Genomic DNA, 26,433 nt, shown 5'->3' on the forward strand with positions numbered 1-26,433 from the left:
GAGTAGCCCCTGTGGCTGCACAAGTACCGCGTGTACAGAGCAGAAACACAGTGTCCGTACAGTACCCGGTACCTGAGGGCTCCCCAGTCGACAGAACACACTGTGGATTGATACAGCTCATACAAACAATACAACCCATACAGGCCGTACAGGCCGTACGAGACAGGACGGGGGTCGTGACTCCCCCTTCCCTGTTCAGGGGCCTGTTCAACTTCCCACGAACAACTTCCACTGCACACACTCTCCACGTTGGCCCCGGCTCGGTCCCGTTCCCAATACCCGTTGTTGTCCAACCAGTACCTACGAATCGACAAATCGACAAATCTCATCTCTGATTCCTATCGGCCAATCATCGCTAATGCAGCTGTCTCTCCACCGCGCACTTCATCCAATGACAATGCCCGATGAGCGTCGGATTCCAAAGGAATTGCGACGGCCCCTGAAACATGCCCCACCATGTCGCCCAGCATGTATTCCAGGTAACGAATTATGCGGTCGGGGCGGGTATTTTCATCGGGGATACCTGTGATGGACCAGCAACTGGGCTTCCGCGAGGCCCTGATTTGCCTGTGCCTTGTTGTTGTTACCACCCACGGCATGCAGGGATGGCGTTGCATCGGTACTTGTTTTTCATTCCTCGTTTCTACGGGGCTGGGCCTCGCCATTCGGTATTTCCCGTTGTCCAACACGTCGCCTCCCAACAGAGAGACAGAGGGGGATGGCGACAGTATCTCATCGTTCAAACGATGAGGCCCCTCATGGTTTAATGAATTCCCAATACGGTTGAACTGGTTGACAAAGACTCGGGCGCGTCCACCGCGACCGAACCATGGCGCGCAAGCGATAGGAACCACTTTCCACCGGGTTTCCCTGGGATGAGCACACACTGCTCCCCTACGATTTGCCTACCACACTTTAGGCTTGTTTCTTTTCTTAGTCGCTTAGGATGATGATCGTCCTTCAAATTGCTTTTGAGGCTGTTCATTCCTCTTCACTAGTGGACAGACATGGATTTTCCACGCTAACACACTCAATTTGCCACCGCAATATTACACTCAATACCCTTAGTCGATTCTTAGCGTCCGACACCATTTCAGAAATGTACTGCTTTTGACTTTTTTTTCCGTCCACCGTTGCGCTATCCCGGACTGAGACCAGCGCATAGCCATTAATAGCCCTGCACTGGTCTGGATGTAGTTAACCCCCCCACCAACTACACGCTCCTTGGTCTCGTCGCTCAAAAACCGGTTATCGGTGGAAAACCATTGTGGCACCTTTTTCTTGGATCTGCCTCCAGGGGAGAGAAGACAGACAGAGTACGGAGTAGTGAGCCGGGAACAAGTCATGATAAAAAATCCTTCACTCTAGTCATATCTATCAATAAAGTCTATCTGTATAATATAGATGGGATATATGTCTTGTTCGGTTGGCAAGCCGGTTGGATATGTCCCGCTTCTGTGATAAGAGTCTTTCTTAATATATATTCTATGTAGTGCAACAGGCCATATTAGACCCAATGAGGTTGCGATATATATCTCACGCTTCGCAGAACCAATATTTTCTACTATCGAGTATCATTTCAACAATCATTTTTTCCTGCACAAATACATCTCCACGTAAACCTGACTATGCCCAGATGCTATAAATCTGGATTCTGGATATGCAGCACACCAACCTGGCTTCTGACCCAACAGATGACGAGTCACGGCTGTATGTACGGTACCTCCCGTACGGTGTATCCAACCCACCAGGTACAGTAATGCGGTATCAGAAAGAGTCGCAGCTAATCTCCACTACCGACCCATCTTTTTTTTCTTTCTCTCACCAACTCAAGTGGATCACTAATGCTTTTATTTTTCTGATCCGGAGCCTCGACTGGGGGCTCGCGGTCCAGCCGAGAAGACAGCCGGAGGGAGGGGGGGGCTGCATACGCAATACGCTGCGAATCCTCTATGCATCAACCAGCCACCCCAGAAGCTTAGGGCTGCCACAAATTCTATCTCCAATGGTCTTGTCGGTATATCCTCACTCCATCAGGAGATCATGCCATGATACTGTACCGAGTACAATATATAGGGTAGTTCTAGGTACTCTGGTCCTCGGACAGAGATACACCACAGACCTAATTACAGACGACATATTTTGTTAAGACGCTTCACGAAGTCCCCATTTAGACAAGACACGCCCGATGCGCGACCGGAGGGAATTATAGTGCACCACATAATCTTGGACATGCAGGCAGCCCCCGTTTGCCCGCTGCAGGTCGCAGGAACGATACGTCCACTGCATGGGGCGCGTAACACTCAAATTTGCCTTCCCCCTGTTCCATGTCATTCCAGACGACAACTAATCCGTGGCCACACTATAACTTCCTCTCTGTCAGTATCCTCCTTTTCACACGCTCAGGGTCGTCTCGCCGGGCTCCATTTTCTATCGGGACTGGGGTTCTGGCTGATCACCCGGCCAAAAATAACTTGACATTCGAAGGGTCTAGGGCTGGTTCTAGTGTTGCAAGTTTATTGTATTGACCCGCTCCTCTTACAATACCCGATGTTTAGATCCCTCTTGGCCTCTTTGGGCTTAGGTGTGGCTGGAATCATCCTTCGCGAAGTCATCCATTTCTTCTAGGTCATGGCAATTAAGGAGCCACCGGCGTCAATGGCGCCAACTGGGCGTGTTCGGCATTACGGCACCCTCCGGTCCGCTTCTTCCCTTCCCCTGAATCAGGGGGAGAGGGTCTCTTTCTTTAGCATGGGTCTTGGGAGGAAGAGTTGGTTCTAGTCTACTGCAGCATCTGATACTCAGGAGTTGGTCCTCATTGGCACATTCAGATTTAGTCATCAGGGGGCAGTGCCACCAAAATGGACATACTATGTACAGACATACACAGCCTGGGCCGCCTTTCTCCACCGAAGGGGCCATGAACCAACGTGATCAAGAGCCAATCGTGGGACCAACAAGACTGGAGTCGCGGAAAAAGGATTCCAGGCAACACATTGTCAATGATGTTCTGTGTGCGGTATACCATCATTGTTGAATTAATATGCAATAGAAGAATTACTCTGAATCTTATTGCCCATGCGAGACTGCCCACGTTGGGACTATGTAGCGTAGTCGACGGAGTATAATCCTTGGTCGAGGTATCATAAACAGCTGTCGTATTATCTCACCCTGTAAGCTATACATCATGTGTACGCATCAACATATCCAGGGAATCGGTCTTTCTTCCGACTCGATTTCCATGACTCGCTCTGCCCACCCCCCCCCTCCCTCCCCGGCCCAGCCCCCGCCCGGGTGGCTTGGTGCTTATTCTGCGGCTTCGGGAGGCAAGGGGACGTCGATCTCCGACACGACATGGGAAAGGAATGGACTGAAAAGATCCGCCGTTGTCAACAGTCCATGACCGGATGGAGCTTGCAGATCTAGGAACCAAGGTTCCTTCAGTGCAGAGCTTCGCGAAAGGATCGGCATATTTCGAAAGGTCCTCCATTCCACGGAGTTCTGCATGGCAATCGGGCTCGGGCATACTGGATCCGGTATCTTCGTTGTTGGCGACTCTGCTGGCGGTCTGCTGCAGGTCCATGCACCATCCTCGCGTTCGGTGTCCCGCTATATGCTGTAAGTTTCAGATTCATTTTCGATGTGATCCCGGACCTGGTGCCTTGGTTGATCCCAAAGCTTCCGTGTGGCACCTCAAATCGAAACATTTCCTTCTTCTATCCGAGTTGTGGGATCCCATCTTTAAGGGTCGTTCTAGGTATTGAATACATAGCAGGAATTCATTAAATGTTTAGTTTTGGTCTAGAGGCACATTGTCGAGTTATTCTCATCGGGCATACAACGAAACCACTGAAAATATATATTTAGTTTCCCGGGTGTTTTCTTCAAATGATTGAAACTATCAATACCCTTTCTGTCTTTATCCGTAGTTTTATATGGCTTGATATAATTCAAAGACGTGTGAGATGAATCTTCGGCTGCTCAGCTCAGCACAGAGACTCGAGACGTTCCTGGTCCTCATGTTACTGGCTTGAGCAAGATCATAGTATTTATAATAGTGTTGCTTCTCGGGAAATAGAGGGAATAGATACTATGTCTGGGTTGAAAATACGATGCTGGTGCTATGTGATCCTTGCCGTATTGACGTATTGATACATATTCACTGAAAGTAGTGACATATTTATATATACCATGTATCGAATTCTACTGGTAAGCAGCTGTGCAAAGTACATCAATCAATGGATTATTAATTGAAACCCCAGAAAATCATCCACTCTCAAAGCAGGTACCTTTTATCTGAACATCCATTATTGCCGATAAGAATTAAAAGTCTACTGGTTATTCTGTCCCTCGGGCCCCATGTAGTTATTGACAATATAGGACTAAGCTTGGCTCAGTCCCTCACATTTTAGGAAGCCTTTTTTCAACATGGGACGAGATCTCGGGATGACGATTGATTCCTGGTCGTACGTCGAATATTATTGATGGGCATGAAATTTGAAAAGACCTTGAAAACTCGAGTGCTCATGTCAACATTTCATACATTTCATATTCGTTAAAGTCATGCTTTCGAGGAGCCGCAGAACTACCTAGTTCAGTAGGGTCCCCTTCTATCTTCGGCTATCTTTTTATAAAACATTTGCTATCTGTACATGCTTGGTACCCATCAATATCCATCATTGGCACCTATGTCTCTCCCAGCATACTTCAAAATAAATATCTCTTCAAACGAAGGACAAAATGATCATGAAGGCCATGATCATCACGGAAAGGGTGCCCAGGCTACCAGTAAAGCCCAAAGAGGCAGCCGGAGCGATGACCGTTGGGGTAGCACTTGAGGCCCAGGTGATAAACGAGTCGGATGACTGTGACGATGCTGAAGAGGTAGATGATGTGCTAGGGCTTGATACAGATGTGGTCCCTGAAACACTACCAATGATGTCGATGCTGTCCATTGACCCTGACTTATCCGTGTAGTTGTATGATTCGGCTGGGTAATAGCTCACAATATCGACCGATTTGACATACATGGTGTATGGGCCATCTGAGTAATCGGTTTCACCACCAGCCCACTCGATCGTACCTTCAGCATTATCAGAATCGCCACCAGCCCAAATACCAAGACGAACTGTCATTGGGGTTTGTGGGTAACGTGTGCCGTTGACAGCGTCTTCATATTTGAGGGTGCGAACGACAGTACCGTCAATAGACCATGTAAGCTGTTCCTCAGTCCAGACCCATTTATAGGTGTAAAAGTTGGTCTGGGGATTTGAAACATTCACCCAGGTCCAGCGACCGTAATCACCACTGTCTCCCTTTCCATAATAATCCGTTTGAATCTTGGTTGTGTAGCCACCTAGCATTTCCTAATTTTATAAGAATGATCAGTATTGCAGACTGGACTGCTTGTCTGACTAGGAATAACTCACCCAGTCAACTTCATCAAGATCATCAGACTCCAGAATCGCCGAACTGACAATGCCAGTACCAGGAGCAGCTTGCATGGTGACTGTGACTTCTCCAAAAAAGATATAGAATTCAGTCTGAATGGTTGGGGAATCGCCTTTCTCGTTGATAGTGAACTCTGCACCATTTTCACTGCTGGTCACAGTTCCAGAAGTTGTGTTCCACTGGCTGAGATCCGAGCTTTGTGTGAAGTCGTAACTGAATGTTGAAGTCGTTGAGCCCTCGTCCGCTGGACAAGTCTTGTCCATAGGATCGCAGTTGGTATGTGATTGAGCAGAGGATAATGAAATGAGTGCGGCTAGCACTGCAGCTGCATATTTAGAAGAACTCGGCATTTTGGCCGCAATGGTTATAATGGTAAAAAAATTGAATGAGATATTGCAAAATAGACTCTTCGTCGATACTGAGTTTGAGAATGGAATAAAACTAAATACAGCTACAGAGTAAATGATTCCATTTGTAGAAAAGACCTTCAGCTCGCCCAGCCTCCCGATTATTCTGAATCCAAGTTATAAACACCGACTTCTCTGGCTTGTCGCAAGCTAAAGGATATCGGATCAGGAATTATCCACAGGGGCTCCCAAAAGAGTTAGTGGTATCTAGTAGCAATCAATGAGAACTGGCAATCACGCCGCTTAATAATATTTTTGCTGGAGACACATTAGCGGCTAACCGTTCTTGGTAAGAATCACTGCCTAAAATTGACCGCTTACGTAGACACTTGATACCAGTGGATCCATTCATGATTATACGTATGTTGGGTTGGGTTGGGCAAAGCCTTTATTAAGGATAGGTTTCTCTCCCTTGCATAGACAGCACTTACAAGCGGTTAAAAAGAGGCACAGAATACCCCGAGAAGGCTATACATACCAGCAAAAGATGATGTACTAGGAGACAAGTTCACGGTGCAAATTACAAAATTGGAAAGAATGCGAAGGAGATAAAAGCAAAGCGATTAATAGCCGCGCAAATCTCATTGACTAGTCACGTCATCTTGATAGTTGCGTAAATAACTATGACCTTAAGTTTCGCGTGCCTTTCAAGGAAGTTCTGCAAATGCCTCGTTTCTTAAAAATTTGATCAAGGATTTCATATAGTAATACACTGAGTCCAAATAATCTCTCATGTTTTATTTAATTTTTTTCACGACACTGAGTGAATTGAGCAAGAGTGTTCTGATAACGGAACTAAGCTTATATCTACTACTACTTTACTCGCCAGACCTGAACCCGATCTAGGGTTTTTTTTGTAGAGCTATAATGATTCAGTTAGCGGCATTAGCAGTCTTAATTGGAGAATTCAAGCCAACGGTTTGATTGTTTAGATGGATGTTCGATTTCTTTATACATTGTTGTTGAAAACCTTTGCAGGATTTCGGAGAGAATCTCTGGTTTCCATGGAAGAGGTAAGTATATTTGCTGCCCCAAACTTTACCTTGTCCATGGTTTATTTCAAGTTGCTCATCAGGCTAGAATTCAGTGGTTTAAATAAATAATTATGAGCTGGGGCCATGGATAACAGTAGCCCCGATTTAGCTGTGAATCTACGGCGGATAGCCGAGCCCGCTGGAGGACACCGGTCTTTGCCAGTTTTCCTTTGATGGGGGTGACATGAGTGATATCTTAACCCTCTATATTCCTAGAGATTCATACTGAGGCTAATATAGGCTATTAAAAAAATACTGAACCCCACAGATTCAATGAAGATGAAAAGCGTATCAGAAGACCGAGAACGGCAGCCTTGCGAGCCGAGAGAAATCTGTAAATATAAACGTTCAAGTCTCTAAATTTATCCAACATGCGGTATTAGAGCTCCGATATTCTTGTAATTCTGAGTTCAATGAAACTGAACTCATATAGAGTCCAGCTTCTCAGCCATCTAATGAATACACATCAGTCTATATGCAGTGTAATCAGCTATTACGCCTAAGAGAGAGCCCGTTCACCAAACTTTGGCTTGGATTAGGGCCAAAGCAAGATGATTTGTCTCCAGCAAAAGGAAATGGGTTCCTTGAATTAAGCAATATACTGAGGTTTTGTTTTAAATAAGACAAAAGGGTGGCAGAGGTTCGCTGTTCAGACCACTATACCTAGGGAGAATACATGCATAAGGGTTATGATTAATTATTGTAAAATGCAAGACCTTGCAAGTGCTTTTTTTTTTTACTATGCACCCATTTTGTGCTCTTTTCTTAGCCCGGCTAGCTGTGAAGTTTCTCCAGAATCAGTAATGCCATTTCACAGACTCTAGGAATATAGTGAAAAATTAGACAAATAGATGATATAGACGACAACGAAGATACTCATTTTTTTGGATTGCCATAACAGCTATTTTTAGCACATTGGAATATTTATATCAAAATTATCAAGAAAAAACATAGGCGAAGTCAAAAGGATTAAGATTACGAAATCCAAAGATCCATCCGATACAGCTACAAGGAGTTTACGAACTGATCACTGATAAAAAAACTTCATAAGCCTAAACTTGGCCTTTCTTTATGTGATTAAATTTTAGTATTGACATCTTGCAGGAGTAAATTAGCTACATCCTAGGTCGCAATTATACATCGCATCGTTGTTTTTCTCAAAAGTATAGCCACATGGGACCGCTCACATATAAAGGTCTATTTCCACATTTACCCCTTTCATGTTCAATATTAGCTGGAATAGCATCCCAGTCTAAAGAAAAATTTTCCAAAAACCAAACTGGTTGCCTCAATCTCAGTCTTCCAATTTTGGCTCATTAGAAGGCCTAGCTTCTGAGCATCCATAGGGTTGCAGAAACTACAAGTCTAGCTTATCCGAAATTAAGCCAAATTTTACAGAATGCTATAGAGCATCTGCTGAAGTGATTGTAGAGGATTCATGCTAAAGAAAACGTAGTGCGTTCTCATATATAGATGTTATGATTAAGTGAAGTGAGAGAGATCATGGTTGCCGTGCCAACGGCTTCCAACAGCACCCCCCGCCTGTCACTCATGCACTGTCGAACCCTGTCACTAAGCCTCATAGCCACCAGTCACGAGCAGAGGGCCGACAAAGGACATCCGAAGCCCAGAGAAAAGCTCTGCTAGTCAAAAATTCTTTGACAGATCTTCTTTCATCATACTTTACTGTGTTCCAGGTGAACCACTTGCCGACCCGAACCTCCCGGGGACCCCGAAAGCGATGGCACGAATCAACACAGCCAACCCGTTGACCAACAACGCCCCCCAACGAAAGAAGGGCCTCAAAGAACAAATTGATTCACATCTGAAGAATTCAGAGGTCAGATTGATCAGCACCGGTGCTGAATTTTTAAGAGATCGCCCAAGCACACAATCAAGAAGCTCGTCACAAAGACAAAGCAGGGGGTCAGGTGCCGTTTTCGATATTCTCGCCGACGGTGATTTTGCGCTTCAGAATGGAAAAGCTGAGCTGGAACAAGAGACATCTAGCTCTCCCAGGAAACAGAATAGAAGCAGAGCTCTCACAGCCACGAACCTAAACTCGCTTCTACTTCCCCTTCAACCGCATCAGCGCCAAAGGCCCAGTATCAAAGTGGAAACAGATGACTATGAAAAGGAGAACGATATTGCAGACAATTGGTCAGAAGTGGACGCAGCGACCATGGCGTCTACCACGCAACGGTCGACAATGAGACGAAACATGCCGCGAACTCCAAGAAACCGACGGGCTAGGACCCCATTGAGCCAGCGGGGTTTAGAATCCGAGCAAGAAGACAGTTGTGGAGACAATAGCTTTAACTCACTGGATGACTTTATCGTCAGTGACAATGAAGATCTCAGCTTCCACGGGACATCTGGTTCTGACACAGACGGCGAGCATGCAAAAGAACCAACACCACCTCCGCCGCCACCAAGCACGCGAAGGAGGCTTTTAAGAGGCAGAAGGCCTGGTTTTGATGTTGGAAGCAAGACCTCAGTTGAGGCACCATGGAATACTCCCCTTCAGCTGGATCCCAAAGTTCCCGACGCAGTAAAACTGCCATCCTCCAAAAACAGTCCTAAACACCTGTTTCAGGATGACTTTGAGGTCCCTACAAGATTGAGGAAATTGGATCTAGATAATACTAGTGAGCCAGTCCCTCAATTTTGTGCAAGCCCCACAAGGTATGAGCTCCCAGTGCTTTCCTTTAATAGCTGGTCAACACCTTGCTAACAATAAAATTAGCTCTACCATAGACCTGGAAGATTTGCCTACAGGTCCACAGCCAATGGAACGGAAGTTAAAGACACCCCCAGCCAGCCCATCGCGCAACCGTCTGCGATCTCCGACGAAAAAGAAGATTCGCATTCCACCAACCCCCCATCGCGAGAGCAGCGACGCCTTCTGGAGCCAGGGGGACACTTTTGACTGGATTGACGAGCACTCCCCCCGTAAGGAGACGTCACCCAAACGAACTGTGATTGAACTTCTCCAGGACTTTGATGACTCCGAGAACGAGGGCAGTAGCCGCGATTCTGGCACAAGCAGCGAGCCCGATCCCATGTCGCAAGTGCGCCATAAGACGCCCAAGACACTCAGCAAAACTGCGTTGAAAAGAATGGAGGCAGAGAAAAAGAGAGCCGCCAAAGCCCGTCGATTGTCGTTTGATAATAAGAAGGCTGAATTTGCCCTAACCTTCCTTGGTGTGTTAGATGAGGCGGTAGCTGGAAGCCAAGTCACCCGGCTGGCTGAGCCTACTGGAGGTGTGAAAATCGTCTGGTCCAAGACCTTACAGAAAACTGCCGGACGAGCCCAATGGAAAGGCGAACGACAGGTGTCACGAAGCATTGATGGGCGGCCAGAAGGGCCGAGGAAAATTCGACACCATGCCACTATTGAGCTCGCCGAGCGTATCATTGTTGATGAGTACCGACTTATCAACACCTTAGCTCATGAGTATTGTCATCTTGCCAACTACATGGTCTCTAATGTCCATGATAACCCTCATGGGGCTAGCTTCAAGCAATGGGGGAAAAAGTGCGAGGAGGCATTGAAGGACCATCCACTTTACGGCGGCCAACTCCATGTGACAACAAAGCACACCTACAAGATCGATTACAAATATGTATGGAGCTGCAATGGATGCGGGCTGGAATATGGCCGTCACTCGAAGAGTATCACCTCTAACCACCGCTGCGGCAATAGTACTTGCCGTGGTACTCTGGAGCAAATCAAGCCAAAGCCGCGGAATGTGTCGCCGAAGAAGAACACAACTCCTGGCACGAAGGTAGTGTTGGAGGAGGTGTCGATCGATCTAGAGAAATTGACCCTGTGATTTATTTGAGTTTTGTTTGATGTTTATTTGCCGGCATTTTGGGAGTTTGAAGATTTTGTTTCAGATTTTTGATTAGTTGTCCCCGCTTGAGCCTTATTTTTTTTTTTACAACTCTTTGCATCAGATTGCGCATGCAGATATTCATACTAGCGACTGCCATTCTCAAATATCTCTGTACATACCATTTCAATCTACTATTTCATCGATTTCATTGATTTAATTGACTACCTAATTAGACTTAACTAGTTATATTCATCTCGTGCTCAGCAAACGCCCTTCGCAGCGCAACATACCGCCAGATCAGCCATCTACCCTTACTTTTATCCAACATGTTGACCACAATCACAAATCCAGCCTCAGAGCTCTCCAAAGATTCACGCTTAGACAAAAAGCCCCCAGTCCCGAATTTCCAATTGGTTCGCCAACCCACCGATCGTCTCCTCTGCAATAGCCTCCTCCCTTGAGAGCCCCCGTGGGTTTCCACTCCTATCAAACTCCTCATGCGGCACATTGAAGAAAGCCAGCAAATCTGTGTCCTGCGCCTCCAACCGCATCAGGAGATAATGACAAGTCATCTTCGACATTGCTTGCCCGGAGGTCCCGTTGACCGTTGCACCAGCGACTGCTGAATCCGCCGCGGCGGTCGGGATCCCATTAGATGACCCAGGAAAATGACCACCCCGTTGACGCGACGGAGACGAGAATGTTACCACGCCCTTGTACGCGGTGACTGGCGAGCCTGGCGATGCGGAATCGCTCAGACGAGTCAGCGTGACCCGCGTCGGCGGGGTGACTACCTGCATGGCATCGCCTTCGTCGCACAGATCATGGAGATGGTACAGCGCAGCAGCCTTATCAACGGTCTCGGATGTGACGTTAGATGCGCTGCCGCCTCCAGCAGCAAGCGTGGGGTGCTGGTGGCTGTAGGTGGCGAAGATACCGAGGGCGTTGTCTTGGGAGACGCGCTGATTGATTTCAATGATTAAATTCGAGAGCGTAGCTGGCGATAGGAAGAGTTCCTGGTGGTCTGGGATTTCACGAAGAGTGCTGTTGCGTAGGTCAGCGTCATGGTCAGGAAATTTTTTTCCCTTCTCGTTGATAAAGGTATGCACGGGAATATAGGAGTTCAAGGAACATGTGGTTTAAAGAGAGCGTATACATTTGGTATATTAGATCAAATGCAATAGACGGAGGAGTGTAGGAAGATATCTAGATGCTGAAACTGAGGCTCAACTCACCTGGCATCAATCCAGCCTTGCGGCACAACCCCGCGGATCGCCCCGCCAAAAAACTCCTGCTCTGTAACTTGCGCCATTGACAGTCAGTGGATTGACCAGTCGTGATAGACACGTAAAATTGCGTCCTAGGGCTTGCGCCGTTTTTGCGCTGCTTGTAACGTCGGCGAAGTCCCAATGGGCCGTAAAAGACGGTGCAAGCTCTCCAATATAGAATTTTGATGTCAAGTTGGTGCACAAGAGCTTATGTTTTCTGGGCTATTCGCAGATTTCGCAACCTTGTGGCTAGACAGCCGACAGTGACAGCAGTTGAAACAGAAATAGAGAACGAGAGAAGTTACTCTTCAGAAGGGTCCTAAGTTGATTTATGCTGATATGCGTGCGTGCGAGGCAGCAGTTGCGGGAAGTTGTCCTCCACCCAATGACGTGTTGCGCCGACCCGCCTGTTGATTCCACGGGAGCCGCATCACTAAACAGCTACGAAGGAATAATCGATTCCCAGACAAGTTCATTTACGATTGACTTCAAAACTAGCAGCAACCGATCATTCGGGATTATTTCAGTCTAAGCAATATATTAATAGATGAAGTAGGCCAATAGGCACCTGTGCTACCATCAAAAAATATCAAAGCCGAAATTGGACCTCAATCCACATGGATCACAGCTGAACATCATTCAATCAAAGAGTTCCTCTACGTAAGAATCTAGTTCGATCATCCGGAAGCGATGACCCCATTTGGCCCGAAACTCTTTCTTCCGGTATGCATAGCTAGTGACCTGGGAGAAGCTCACCAGCTCGAGAGCCCAGCCACGCTGTAGAGCGCGTTCGACCATGAGCATAAATCCACCAGAGTATTCAGCTTCCGCCGCGTCGCCAGTCGCCAGCACAATCGTCGCCGGCTCATCCGTGTCCAACAAGCTTTCTAGGATCTTCAGGTGCAAAATTTCGTCCACACCCTGTTCGACCCATCGCTCTCCACTGGCGCCGGCCATTTCAGGTCCTAGCGCCGCTTGAGAGGCGAAGCCAGAAGCTTTCTTGAACTTGGGTGGACGTGGTGTCGTGTGCTTGACTTTGTGGACACGGTCGAGGATATTAGCTTCGTAGCCGAGTTTTTCGGCTTCGTCAATGGAGGGTAACCTGTCGGAGCCGACCAAGACTCGCTTGGCGGCCGGACGGCCACGTTCCATGATCAAGGAGAAATTCGAGAAGGACATATGAAGACGGCGAATCCGCGTTGTGACAGGAATGTTCCGCGACACTTTTACCGAATCGTGGAATCCCACCATTATCTAACCGCATGTTAGCTTAGACCAAAGGGTAAAGGGGAATGTAACGATGCGCACGTTAGACATGTCGACAAAAACATGGATAGGGCGAGATTCGACACACTTCTTGTTGGATTTTGAAGAGTGTCCCACTTGAGACACAAGCTGAGCATACTCAGGAAAGTCTTTGAGCAAACGGGTCATTAGCCCGATCCTGCGGTCTGTTGCCGTCGAGTAGGTGGCAGGAAGGACGCGAATGCCAGCTGAAGTAGAAATGACATTCTTGAAGGCATCCGACGTCAATGTCGAATCCTTTTCGTCAAATGAGGAAGAAGGGGTCTCGCAATGATTTGTCCTTGCGTCAAGAGTGCCAACTTGCGCGGGAACAAACGTCAGGACACCAGACTTCTTGCTAACGGGCTGGTCAAAGATAACAGCGCTCGAATCTGATTCTGCACCTGCACTTGATTCTGATAATAAAAGTTCGTCTTTCAAAGTAGACTTGGCTTCATTTGCAATAGCTTTGGTTTTGGCTTTAGGAGTGTATATGGGAGAACTACTAACGCCACCAATAGGCCTTGGAGGCGATCGTGGGTGTAACGTAATTGCAGGATCACCATGAAGTAATGAAGTGTCTGCGGTTCGTTTTAAAAGAGTGATCACTTTGGCAGATGAAGATGGGTTGGAGCATTCTTTAAGTGTTGTCTGGGAGATTTGCGGTTTTGAATCTCCCGATGCAAAGATGGCGCTGGTGCGAGAGGTAGAGGGTATGGGCTGACGCTTCTCTTCTCCCGTTTCATCTTGAGAAGGTCGCTTGAGAATAGTGAACCCTGAAGATTGCCCAAGAGGCAGCTTGGTATCATGCGGTTTGGTGTTGGGAGCCTCAGCGGGTAATGTGTCCTTTGTAGACTGTGTAGATGACAGCTCTTGGCCGAGGAGATCCCAAAGAGTACCAAAATCTCCCAATCTAGTGTAGCTTCGTTGAGGTTTCGGCTTGAAGGCTGGGCTGCAGGCTGCAAGTTTGACATGTCTGGATTTCTCTTCGGAAGACGACGGTAGTTCGGAGTTACACGTGGATGCGAGATATGAGGACCCCTCATAGGTAGGAGACCTAAGCAGGTCAAACACCGGGGAGAAGTCCCAATTTGAGGCCCGCTCGGTGGACTCAGTTGAGAGCATTGATGATTATGTTACGAGTTGAGACGAGACAGGCGATAGGGGGGAGGAGACTGGAGAAGACACGAATAAAATATGAATCGGAGGAAACAGATAGTGCAGAATATCAAGATACATGTCACAGACCATATCGTGAAGGTACATGAAGGACTGCATGAACCACCATAGTGTGAGTTAGGTAGACCTGGGCAGCAATGAGCCCATAATCGACGGTGGCGGTGACTCTTGAGAGTTTCTGCACCTCTAGACCGCTTTCTAATACTGGATAGAGTCGACTATACGTCATTTTAAAGCCTCAGGCCTCATTTCATGACTCAGCTCTGGATCAAGTTGCTGGTATGTCACGTGACAGTCACGGCCGGATCGTCGTTGGTCATCCAGACGTCATCTGAAACGCCACGACCTCACATTCTAGCAAACGTCATGCAAGTCACGTCGAGGTCCACGCTGATTCGCGGTTCGACCAGCCGCAATTCAAGGTTGTCCCGTAGTTTGGAGCTCGGCCAAGGTTGTAGAATTGGACATCGGCTTCCGTGAAACTTGGGTAAAGCCATTCGCAAACCTGCAAACAATGAGGAAACGACGTCATTCAGTTTGGCATCATGTGAAAAAGGTATCTATTTAAACCTCTCTTGCTCTACACAGTTTTCTTCTACAATACAAACCTCTCCCACATTCAAAACAAAGAACTTCTCGATCAACAAATTTCCATCCAACAAATCTTCAATCAACCATCAACATGTCTGACACTGGTCGCAAGGATTTCTCCACCAGTATGTAATTCTCAATCCTACCAACAAAGGTTATGGCTGATACTAACCTTCTCCCTTCCCTCACAGAGGCTAAGGAGGAGATCACTCCCGATTCCTCCAAGTCCACTCAGGACAAGATCAAGGAGACTGTCACTGACACCACTGACCGTGTTGCTCGTGGCTTCCAGTCCGACGACAGCAAGGGTGGTGCCCAGGAGGCTTTCGACAAGACTCAGCGTACTCACGACAATGAGGCTCACGGCGGTGCCAGCAACTCCATGTAAGAACAAGCTCCCCCTCACCCACAGCTTGCTATCCTGAGCTCCTCCCGCAGAGAATAGAAGATCACGGCTGACTTTTTTCCTAACATAGTGGCGATAAGGTTAAGAATGCTCTCGGAATGAACAACTAAGTCGCTTTCACCGAATGAAGAGCCAGGCCTTCACCTTGCCTTTCGGAGTTATGTTGCTATCATGATTCAGTGATGAGTCGACGATACCATTTGCTTTTTGTCCTTTAGTTACGAACCATCATGCAATATTATTACTACCCTTCAACTCCTTGATGGGGGCAACCATAATGTTATGTGCACTTTTGATTTGTAGAATTAGACCGTGTATAGACATCATGATCTTAATTAGCACCTCAACTTCAGTTAACAAGGTCGCCGAACATCATATCCCGCTGTTGTGTTAGCTGTGCTAATTCTCGCTCTAGACTCTTGTACTTTGCCCGGGCCCCGACAATATCCTTGGGTAGATCATGAAAAGTCTTCACGCGCGCCTCGAGAGACTTGACTGTCTCGCGTAGTCTTATGACAGCCTCCTCCTTGACCATCAGTTCGTCAATTGTGGGACCACGAGGTTGACTCCGCTCGAGTGATGCAATACGATCCCGGTATTCCCCAACCTTCGTTGATAACGTTTTGGTGTCTCGCACCCACTCCGAGGTCAAACTTTGGGCGTTGGCCGGTGCCTCAAATGATTTCTCGGTTTTCAATTTGTCCAAGTCTATTTGCAGCTTTGCAAGCTCCTGCTGCAAATAACGATGTACCGTGTCCACTTTTGTCACTTGATCTTGAATGTCGAACTCTTCAGCTGTGAGTTCCACGATAGACAGGCCGAGACCTTCCGGTTCTGGATCCAAGGTGTTGCCGAGAATGACCGCGGAATTTGCGAGATCATTCAGATCGTGCTTGCCTCTATCATCCAAGCACATCTCTAACTCATCCAGAATCTCGTTTCTCTGCCGTTCATGTATATCGTTTCTCTCGGCCTCCTTTTGTAATTTGTAGGTTTGAAGGGATTCTTTGCGCGCATTGTTCTGTAAGGTAACTTCTTCATCGGCGGAGTCATTGGCTGCTGCCAATGTCAGGAGAGCACGGAGTGTGTCTTCGTTGCGTTCGAATTGGGGCACTGGTTTAGACGCGTATTGTCGGGTGAGCCAGGAGTTCACATACGCCCAATCTTTGGCTTGAATGGCCGCTTGGCGTGCCTTTGTTGGAGAAACCAATGGACTGCCATCAAATGAATCCATTATGCAAATCTCTGTGTGTGCAAATTGGAGATCGTAATACTTGGAGCTGGGGTGGTTGTTCTGGTTATTCTGCGGCCGATAAGAGATACGAAGGCGGTCTACCGCGCTCCGTGTCCTTTCTCCCCACTTGACGACACGGACATCAACCCTCAACCATGACCAGTTATTTCCCTGCCGTTGCCAGCAATGGCTCGTCGCCGGCCTCTTCGCCGCTCTCTCCTCCGGCATCACAGCGCTCCACCGCACTATCCAATCGCCTGACCTCCGTGCTGTCGGCATCCTATGCCGATTCCGATATCCGCGATGCTCTCGAAACCCTGAGTATAAGAGGCATTCACAATACTGCCGAAACACGTAGGCAACTGCGCTTGGATGTACAGAAGGAAGTTGTTGATTCCAATGCGGAGATCGTGCGCGACTTTGGAAAAGTTGCGGAGGTTAGATCCCTCGCATGTGCTTGAACATTGAAATGGTCAAATTGTCTAATATCTCATGGCTTTTAACAGCAACTCCAAAGGATCGGAAGCGTGATTTCAACCCTCAACCAGACATGCGATGAAATGCGCAGGCATATTGGCCAGGCGAAGCAAGATACTACGCCTGTGTTGGAGGAGGCTACCGCATTGATGACACAAAAGAAAGACACGGAGACAAAACAAAGGCTACTTGATGCATTCTCGAAACATTTCCTTGTGCCCGAGGAAGATTTGATGTCTCTTACTGCAGCCGAAGAACCCATCAATGAGCGATTTTTCGACATTCTCGCGCGCGTCAAACAAGTGCACCATGACTGCGAACATCTTCTTGGCGGCGAAAACCAACGCTTGGGCTTAGAGGTCATGGAACTATGCACTCGTAACCTCAACTCTGCATACCAGAAACTGTACCGGTGGATTCAGAAGGAGTTCCAGTCCTTGAATCTCGAGGATCCCCGAATCAGCAGTTCAATTCGTCGTGCTCTACGGGTGCTAGCGGAACGTCCAAGTTTGTTCCACAGCTGTTTGGATTTCTTCGCAGAGGCCCGCGACTATGTTCTCTCCGATGCATTCCATTATGCATTGACAGATGCTATATCTGGCTCGAGCGGGGCCGCTACTGGCGGCGATCGTACCGTTAAACCGATAGAATTTTCGGCTCATGACCCGCTCCGATATATTGGCGACATGCTTGCATGGGTGCATTCAACGACTGTATCAGAAAGAGAGGCTCTTGAGGCACTATTCGTTGCTGATGGCGAGGAACTTGCACGAGGAATCCAGGCTGGACTTAACAGTGAGCCGTGGTCTCGAATTGACGAGGAAGAAGAAGTTGCTTTCGATGGCCGAAAGGCTCTCAGCGACCTTGTCAACCGTGACCTTACGGGCGTTTCTCGATCGCTTCGACAAAGAGTAGAGCTGATAATCCAAGGGCATGATGATCCTATCACCTGCTATAAAGTGGTTAACCTCCTCTCTTTCTATCGCACAACTTTTACTAAGCTGGTGGGCTCACAATCAAGCTTGGTCGATCTGATGCAAACCCTCGGAAAATTTACTTTGGGCCAATTCGAGACTTTGATGCGTGACCAAGCAAGTACGCTTTCAAGTGACCATCTGGCTCTTGCCCCACCGGAAGATTTGTCACCTCCAGAGTTCCTCCTGGATTCTTTGGAAGGTTTGGTATCACTTATGAAAACCTATGATGGCTCCGTTGGAGCAGAGAACCCAAGTTGTGACTCGAATGGCGACAATCCATTCACTCCGGTCATGCGTGCCGCGTTCGATCCCTTTTTGACTCTGGCTCGATCCTCCTCAGATGAACTCGAGGATACCACGGCGCAAGCTATATATAGAACCAATATTCTCCTAGCAGCCCGTGCCACCGTCGTGCCGTTCTCTTTCGCCAATGCCACTCACAACGCTCCTCTATCCATGGCCTTGTCTACGCTTCAAACAAATCTTCTTGATATCCAACACCAGTTTTTGCTTGAAAGCTCCGGATTGGAGGTTCTCCTGGATGCTTTGGAACCATTCTCGAAGACAAACAAGGAGAATGGGTCTGAAGCTGAAACAGAGAACGGAAAGGCTGAAACTGCAGAACAACAAAAGCGTTCGCTTGCAGACTTGGCAACTCTTCCCGCCTTTCAACCCAAATCACTGATCACATCCAGTCAGAAACTGGATGATTTCCTTCCATCTGCTCTTATGGACGCAACCGACAATTTGAAGCGTGTACAGAGCGCATCCCTTGTTCAAAGTGTTACCGAGGATGCAGTTGAAGCATTCTGTCGAGACTTTGAATTTGTCGAGGGGATGATCATCGCCGCCGACGAGGCAAGAGGCGTGACCCAGATTAGCCTAGCAAGCGGTGGTAGTGTTATTAGTGGCCGAAGTGGGAGATCGACACAAAGGCCAGAGACTGGTGCGAAGGATGGGGATGAAGGGGACAGCAAAGAGGAGCAGTGGAGCTTGCGTTCGCTATTCCCTCGAACCACTGGGGAGATTCGTGTCTTGTTGAGCTGATTACACTATAAGTCGGACTTCAACCTGTATTTTTGGGAGCAACTTGAAGTATACCTCAGCCCTGCTTAGAATACTATATCTTAGACCCTGTACATGAAACCAAGTAAACTCCGTCCAACTATTTCTTCGGTTGATCTTAAGTCAAATTGAAAGCTCTGGATACTATCTGATAGGAAGGAGTCCCCTCAAGTATTGGCAGCAAAGTGTAGTCCAAAGTTTATCTTTCAGGCAGATCGTCTTCATCCGGCCCCTCATTGTACCTGTTGGCCGACTGTGGCTGCGCGTGGCGCAACTTATCGCCTTTCAGAATATTGGACTGATCCATACCCTCAATGTCGTATTCGGCTAAGACAGCAGGTCAGAAAGGAGCTGTTGTAGGGAGGGATTGTAGGACAAACAAATCTCATTCTGAGAAGAATTCAGGTAGCTGGATTGCGGACCAGGTCTCATAGATTGGTCCTCATCGACGTCCTCATCCCACACATCAGCTTGTCCCTGGGCTTCCGCTTGTTGCTTGGCGGATTTCGACATTTTAGAAGAAACGAAATTCAAATATTTAAAAAATGATTATTTCCAGTCGATTGGCATCTAGGGGATGATTAATTGTGTTCGAGTGTCAATTTCTTGTCCAGTCGCGGTTTTATATGGTGTCAAATCGAACGAGTTGGCCGCTGGGCGTCATGTCTACGTTATTGTTACGCTATATCTAAAATGCTTAGAGAGAACACGGAATAGTTTTCAGACCCAATGAGAGATTATCCTGGGCTACCATACCTGTCAATTGTTATTATTAACTCTTTTTTAATTACGGTTCTATTTGGATGTCTATATTTCGGTTATGTTTAAGCTTTCGGTAAGGGACGTCATCTCTATCACTTATAGTACGCCTCTTAAAATTAAAAGCATTATAGTAATTTTATGGAACTTCGTGAGATACCTCAATTTCTCAATTGGTAGTTGCTGAAAAAGTCAAAAATATACTCAGTTGCATTGAAGACATATTTCCCCAGTTTACACTGCTTGGAAAGCCTTTTGTAGTCATCGTTGGGAACCGTAGAGGGCCAGCAATGACCATTATCACTTTCACGATAGTGCTGTATGATACCAACCCTGCCGGCGCAATCCCAGGTGACGTGCTTGACGAGTGGCTGTTTGAAAATGGTCGCATTTCGAGCCCACTTGGCATTGGCTCTACAACCATTCCGTTCAGCCCAACCTTGGAGAATATCAATCACAGGGAGTTTAGGAGGCTTCTTGGCGTTACCATCAATGGGTGCAGTGGTGTCTGTAGTGCCATGGAACTCGAGGAACGGGTATCCTTCTTCTCGTTCGGCTGGCACACAAGGGCCAACACCAGGGATACCGTCAGTGTTGTACCAAGCACCACTAACAGCAGCGAAAGCGGCGAAGCGGCCGCCGACGGTGGCATTGCAGGCAATTACCCCGGTGAAGCCACCACCGTTAGACTTGCCGGCGGAATAAATTTTGCTTGGATCTATGCAGAGCTCTTCTTCCAAATGGGTGAGGAGATCGTTGGTGAAATCCAGGTCATTCGGTCTTGAAGTGTCGGCCTTAGGATGAGACAGCCAGTAGCCGTTCCTGCTATTGGGATAGACAGCAATGCCATCCTTGTTGAAATCTGCGTTCGAGAATTGTGACAGATCTTCCTCCTCGTTCATATCTCGCGAGGCACCGTGAAAGGAAAAATATACCGGTGTCGGCTTGTTTTGGTCATAGTGAGTGGGAATAAATAACTTGTACTCGCGATCGGTTCCTGGCAGATGCAGAATCTTGCTTTCGCCAGGGCTGGGGAACTTAGAGGGGATATCCTTGCCACAGCCGGAGGTCCTGGCTCTGCCAACGGTGGCTAGAGTGGCAAGGGACACAAGGGGTAAAAGATGCATATTCTGGGCCGGGTAAATAAGTGATGGAATAGCCATTGGAAGGAAGAATGCATCAGCTATCATGTCTTATGGTGTTTTATTTTAAGGCGAACAAGGACTAGGAGGCGCTGCCCAACGGAGTCACACACTCGAGGGACTTAAGGCTAGACATGCATGCCGCCGCATTTTCCTTTTTCGGCAAGACTTATCTTTCATTGGGTCTTATTTGGGGGGCCAACAATCGACATTTCGACTATCGACACTCCCTTGCAGCTTCATGAACAAACCGACCGGCCATAGCTCCTTGACTTTGACTTCAGTGTTCACAGCTTTATCAAAATACAGTCACTAGCTTTTTGGAATGAACATCAGCAAGTCTACAGCACAGCCCATCGCGTTGTTATGAAGACGAGAAAGAGCGATGAATAATCAAACATTAGGCCCTCCACCAAGAGAATCTTTTCGAACATATTGTAATTTGCATATTCAAAGGTTTTTTTTTTTTTTTTCACTTTTCTTTTCTTGCTTCTAGACATTTCAAAACATAGAACATACAGCTGATCTGTAGCGAAATTATAAATTCTGATTTTGGAGGGAACAGGATATGCTAAATCTATAAGACGCCATCAATCATACACACATCATCATCACCTATCGAAGAAGGTTGAAACTCCTCGTAAAGCTAAATAGGGTCAAAACTGGTTATATTAATATATGCAGAGCCAAATCATGCCTGTAGAGTGTGTTTGAGGTTTCAAATAAGCCATGCTAGTTGATTCTAAGTCATATATCATCGATTGTATGAAGCGTTTGCCCCGAAGGTTCACTCGCTGATCCACTTGGGTAATTTATCTGGGCTGAGAAGATCCACACATAATAGCACGCCATAATTTTGAAAGGGACCTGGAATTACTATTACTGAGAAATCTGAATAGATAGATAATCTTTGGCTTGGCGAAGTGGAGTGCAAAAAAGAAAAAAATAGCAAGCCCAGGTTTCGATCCTGGTACCTTCGGGTTATGAGCCCGACGCGCTTCCTATGCGCCAGCTTGCTGCTTGGACGAAAACAATCCTAATAATGCTTCATCAGGTCTCATAATCATTCCTCTATTTAACATCGAAAACACACACTCCCTTGTTCAATGCCCGGGAGATATGACAAGCTGAGATCTGAGCTTATCAAATTCTGCCACCACTAGCGTGGTGCCAAGAAAGTCAGCTATATGCCAGCAGGAAAAGGTCATATAAATGCAATAGTTAGAACCAATAGCCAACGCAAGAGCTTATATTGTATGGAAATTTAGGAAGTACAGAGAAACTATGCTATTCTATTCCTGATTTTTTCTACCAACTGCTCACTTTCACAACCTCCATCCCGTTTAAGATCCACAGTGAACAGTATAAGATCATTTTATTGAATTTCAAGACAAGATAAAGTCCTGTTAGGGCATGCGTCACTAGTTCTTCACTAGGCACTAGCCCTGGTGATACCAATACCGCACTGCTTTAGCAGAAGCTCGGTAGGACCCTTCTGCCAATAATCACGTGCATTTGAGATATGTGGTGTCTCTGCGAATATATTTCCTGGGTCAGGTTGTTTTGATTTCTAATTAACAGTCGCTTTATTCTCTTTTCTTGTACATACTCATCTTCTTAAGTTACTATCACAATGTGTTATCTCGCATGCCACTTTCCCACGTGATATTACCTAACCTCCAAAAACAAAAAAGAAAAAAGAAAAAAGAACACATCGGCTATATCACCGGCCGAGGTGATCCTAGCGTTAGTGGTATATATATAGATAGCGATCTGGGTAGCTCCCAGATTGCAGATGTTCGAGTACGAATCGAGCTAGTACTGTTATCGGTTGTCGAATGTTTGAAAATCTAGTTAATAATAGAAGACCAATCCTTTTGATATAGGGAATATAGCTAATAAGAATGAAAATAGTCTAGGAAATTTTGCCGATAAACTCTACGACCGAAATATATCTTTGGTTTATATATCTTCCATGACCTGAAGATTTACTAGTAAAAAGGCTTAAGAAGTGGTGCGGGTAGGTGTAAGCACTGATAGTTATCCGCTGCAGAATCAGATCTGCCTCAGCCAAATTGTTCGAATATGCTAGTAGAGGCCTTAAGTACGTGGCAAATGAATTACAGAACAAAAAAACTCAGCCAACGCGAATCAGAGGGAGATTCAGTGTCATCTGGAAAAAAATAGAAAGAAAAAAATAGCAAACCCAGGTTTCGATCCTGGTACCTTCGGGTTATGAGCCCGACGCGCTTCCTATGCGCCAGCTTGCTGACAGATGAAAATTTCTCCCATTTATGCTATATGACAGATTTTGGTCACGATATATTTCATTCTTTTGTATTTAATAGCTGAGATATGCTTGAATGGTCAAGAACTGTTCTCTATATTAGACAGGGCCTATTAAGTCCGCCCAGAATTCCCATGACTGCGTTCAAATCTGCCAACGAGAGGAAAAGTGTGATAGACCCGGGTAGAAGCCATACGGTTCAGGGCAGGTAGCGTCTTACAGCTTCTTCCCACCTGCCAGTATCCGACTGACTCGGCATTCCTGAATTAGATTAAGTTGTTCAAACTAGTTCAATGTGGGCAGAAACGGAGGTGCTCTCGCTTTGTCGCTATGAGAGGTATATATCTTGTCATCATATATGATGTGGAAGCTGCCCAATCTTGATATATTTAATTCGAGACAGAGTCTCTGTTCAGCCAAGGAGTGACTACTTTCACTATCCACCACCCCAATATCAGTGGGAACGGAGTTCAAATCAATATTTTGGACCTTTGCCTTAGGTAGAGATGTTTTATTTAGGCGATCACTCGAAATCACTATAGGAAATCGTCTATCCTGCCGGTTCAACGGGAATGGAACGGCGATTGCCCCTCCTCGCCGATCATCAAGTACGGCCCTACTGGATCCCTTTCGATTCTGAACACCCACGGTGCCTCCGATATACTACCAGTAATTATGCTATTACTATCTTGGCATTTCCCATCTCCTCTTCAAATTGACGAGAATCTAGTCATTCATGAAATTGATAGGGGAAGCGAAGTCTACACATTCTGGAGATTCAAAGCCCTTCTCATACAATAATTTCATATAGGGGAATACCCTGCTGTGCGTCATTATATCTGGGTCCTTGGCCTTAAATGCGCTCATGCGTTGATATTATGGTCTTTTGGCCTAACCTAGGAAGCACGTGTCTAGGCATATTCCCTTAACTCCCAAAAGATCTAGAGATTTAAGGGTCCGAGTGAATAGTCCGAGTGAATAGTCCGAGTGAATAGTCCGAGTGAATAGTCCGAGTGAATAGTCTGGATGAATAAAGTTCCAGGGATCAATCAACAACCATCACTTTCTACATAGAGCTAGTATTTAAGATCAGTGGCACTCTTGAATAATTTCACTTGTGAATATCAAAATAAAATAGCCGTACCATGGGGTCATTTTTTTTTTTAGTATATTATTAGTCCCTGCAGCCAACAGTGTAATATTAGCGCGGCGTTTTGTAATATAGCCTTCAAAGCATAGCCTGCTCCATTTAGGAGATCCATGTACCGAACTACCTGATATAGACATTAATATCGAGATGATTAGGATACAATATGCTTCTTCGCAGACTCACTTAAGGGCACTTATATTTTTGGACCGTGCAGCGTATCCGCTAGACCACCAGCGAGCTTTACACCGCGGTATAGCAACCAAGACAAAACTGTAGCGTATGCAATGAGTATTACTCGGTCGGCGCTATCTAATTATACCTAGCTTGGCTCATATAAGAGCTTGCTAGGTATGAAATTATTACCTGAGAACTGCTAGTACTTAGTAGTATGAGTGTTGTTACCCTCCAAGCCGGGTCAGGTGACCCGCAGTTCCTTCTTAGCTAGTCTTAGACAGAACCAATAGCATCACCTTTACATCTCCTGACTCTGTCACAAGTGTAGTAAGATTATTCCGAGTTATCAAAGTAGCATATGACACGCAAAGCTTCAAGGGAGCTAAAGAAGCAATTAATCACCAGTAGTAGGTAGCTAAGTATCTAGATAGCATCTTCCAAAGGCGATTATGAATGCTAAGCTATTTCTAGTGCTTTTCAGCCCGATAGTGAAGCCTGTAAGCCTGTCAGTAAGGTGCCCTGGGAGCCATCCCGCTTGATAGAATCAAATCTAACCCCGTCGAAATGGTTCAATTACGCCAGCGCGGGTCATGCGGTCAACTAAGTAGTCAAACTAGTTACTCACAAATTAATAATAAAGATTTAGTTTGGTACGAGATAGAGGGATGTTAAAAAAAAGATTGAGAGAAAAAGAATTCCAAAAAAATTAGCAAACCCAGGTTTCGATCCTGGTACCTTCGGGTTATGAGCCCGACGCGCTTCCTATGCGCCAGCTTGCTGACAGATGCAAATTTCCTCAAATTAATGTTACATGAGCATCAATTCAAACAACAAGACTCAACGAGGAGTAAGTTTCGTAACATCAAAATTTATCAAAATAAATTCGGCGATTAAAATTTTCGATTTTGCCAGCGCGAGCCTTAACTAAGCAAGGTAATGGAAAAATCACAATAAAATTCTAGATTACGAAATAGAGATACTGAAACATAAAAAAAAGATGCAAAAATAGCAAACCCAGGTTTCGATCCTGGTACCTTCGGGTTATGAGCCCGACGCGCTTCCTATGCGCCAGCTTGCTGACAGATGAATTTTAATTCACTTTAGTGCTATATGACCACTTCAAGTAACGATATACGCCAACAGGACCTGATTTATCAACAGGCAACCCCATTTTTTTTTTTCGCGATCAATAGACGACAGATGTTTGACAATACTGGGTATTCTTTGTCAAGCGATTTTCTTGTAACTTTTTCATTTGTTGGACAGAAAGATGCCAAGCCAACTCGAACGTGTTCCACCTCAAAGCAATGAAGTAGTTACGCACTAACACTCATAAAAACCTTTGTACAAAAGTCCATTTCTAGATCATATAAAGCTCAACAGCAGTGACCATCAGCCACATATAATCCCACACAAAGAAAACACCAAGCCTCCCTCTGAAAGTAGACCACACCGTCCAATGCATACCATGCACCAAAGTCCGCCTCCCCTAAATACAATCCAAGTCCCGGTATCAAGACGCCCACAAGTGATCGCTACAGGATTTGTACCTCCCCAAACACCTAGAAAGAGCCGAAGAAATGATAAAGGAGAGCAAAATGAGGGGAAATAATCAAAAATAGTAGGATAGTACGGGGCGGGGCAGGACCAGAATCGGACCGGCCGGGTCCCGCCTATACACAGTAGAGAGCATAAGACAGTACGAGAAC

The 26,433-nt window shown here is 46.3% G+C and overlaps 9 protein-coding genes across 9 annotated transcripts; 3 read left to right on the forward strand and 6 right to left on the reverse strand.

The window, feature by feature from the left end:
• Positions 1 to 4,724: 4,724 nt before the first annotated feature.
• On the reverse strand, positions 4,725 to 5,801 carry N7462_007944 (glycoside hydrolase family 16 protein; the record flags this gene model as incomplete). The annotated part of the gene is made up of 2 exons (XM_057079662.1): positions 4,725 to 5,366; positions 5,430 to 5,801. 2 exons carry the CDS (start codon positions 5,799 to 5,801, stop codon positions 4,725 to 4,727), a joined length of 1,014 nt encoding a protein of 337 aa, XP_056932332.1.
• Positions 5,802 to 8,633: 2,832 nt separating this feature from the next.
• On the forward strand, positions 8,634 to 10,728 carry N7462_007945 (uncharacterized protein; the record flags this gene model as incomplete). The annotated part of the gene is made up of 2 exons (XM_057079663.1): positions 8,634 to 9,577; positions 9,639 to 10,728. The coding sequence occupies 2 exons, from the start codon at positions 8,634 to 8,636 to the stop codon at positions 10,726 to 10,728; spliced, it is 2,034 nt and encodes a 677-aa protein (XP_056932333.1).
• A 380-nt stretch (positions 10,729 to 11,108) lies between these two features.
• mog1 (Ran GTPase-binding protein MOG1) lies at positions 11,109 to 12,043 on the reverse strand (the record flags this gene model as incomplete). The annotated part of the gene is made up of 2 exons (XM_057079664.1): positions 11,109 to 11,775; positions 11,967 to 12,043. The coding sequence occupies 2 exons, from the start codon at positions 12,041 to 12,043 to the stop codon at positions 11,109 to 11,111; spliced, it is 744 nt and encodes a 247-aa protein (XP_056932334.1).
• Positions 12,044 to 12,638: 595 nt separating this feature from the next.
• On the reverse strand, positions 12,639 to 14,408 carry N7462_007947 (NYN domain-containing protein; the record flags this gene model as incomplete). Its single annotated transcript, XM_057079665.1, has 2 exons — positions 12,639 to 13,253; positions 13,308 to 14,408. 2 exons carry the CDS (start codon positions 14,406 to 14,408, stop codon positions 12,639 to 12,641), a joined length of 1,716 nt encoding a protein of 571 aa, XP_056932335.1.
• Positions 14,409 to 15,144: 736 nt separating this feature from the next.
• Positions 15,145 to 15,569, forward strand: N7462_007948 (heat shock 9/12 family protein; the record flags this gene model as incomplete). Its single annotated transcript, XM_057079666.1, has 3 exons — positions 15,145 to 15,178; positions 15,245 to 15,437; positions 15,530 to 15,569. 3 exons carry the CDS (start codon positions 15,145 to 15,147, stop codon positions 15,567 to 15,569), a joined length of 267 nt encoding a protein of 88 aa, XP_056932336.1.
• A 239-nt stretch (positions 15,570 to 15,808) lies between these two features.
• N7462_007949 (uncharacterized protein) lies at positions 15,809 to 16,693 on the reverse strand (the record flags this gene model as incomplete). Its single annotated transcript, XM_057079667.1, has 1 exon — positions 15,809 to 16,693. One exon carries the CDS (start codon positions 16,691 to 16,693, stop codon positions 15,809 to 15,811), a length of 885 nt encoding a protein of 294 aa, XP_056932337.1.
• Positions 16,694 to 16,848: 155 nt separating this feature from the next.
• cog6 (Golgi transport complex subunit COG6) lies at positions 16,849 to 19,194 on the forward strand (the record flags this gene model as incomplete). The annotated part of the gene is made up of 2 exons (XM_057079668.1): positions 16,849 to 17,130; positions 17,200 to 19,194. 2 exons carry the CDS (start codon positions 16,849 to 16,851, stop codon positions 19,192 to 19,194), a joined length of 2,277 nt encoding a protein of 758 aa, XP_056932338.1.
• Positions 19,195 to 19,411: 217 nt separating this feature from the next.
• Positions 19,412 to 19,725, reverse strand: N7462_007951 (uncharacterized protein; the record flags this gene model as incomplete). The annotated part of the gene is made up of 2 exons (XM_057079669.1): positions 19,412 to 19,539; positions 19,593 to 19,725. 2 exons carry the CDS (start codon positions 19,723 to 19,725, stop codon positions 19,412 to 19,414), a joined length of 261 nt encoding a protein of 86 aa, XP_056932339.1.
• Positions 19,726 to 20,132: 407 nt separating this feature from the next.
• On the reverse strand, positions 20,133 to 21,161 carry N7462_007952 (CE1 family esterase; the record flags this gene model as incomplete). The annotated part of the gene is made up of 1 exon (XM_057079670.1): positions 20,133 to 21,161. One exon carries the CDS (start codon positions 21,159 to 21,161, stop codon positions 20,133 to 20,135), a length of 1,029 nt encoding a protein of 342 aa, XP_056932340.1.
• Positions 21,162 to 26,433: the final 5,272 nt, after the last annotated feature.

This window comes from Penicillium macrosclerotiorum (assembly GCF_028827735.1).
Source record: "Penicillium macrosclerotiorum strain IBT 26536 chromosome Unknown utg000007l_segment0_segment0, whole genome shotgun sequence".
Lineage (NCBI taxonomy): Eukaryota > Fungi > Ascomycota > Eurotiomycetes > Eurotiales > Aspergillaceae > Penicillium > Penicillium macrosclerotiorum.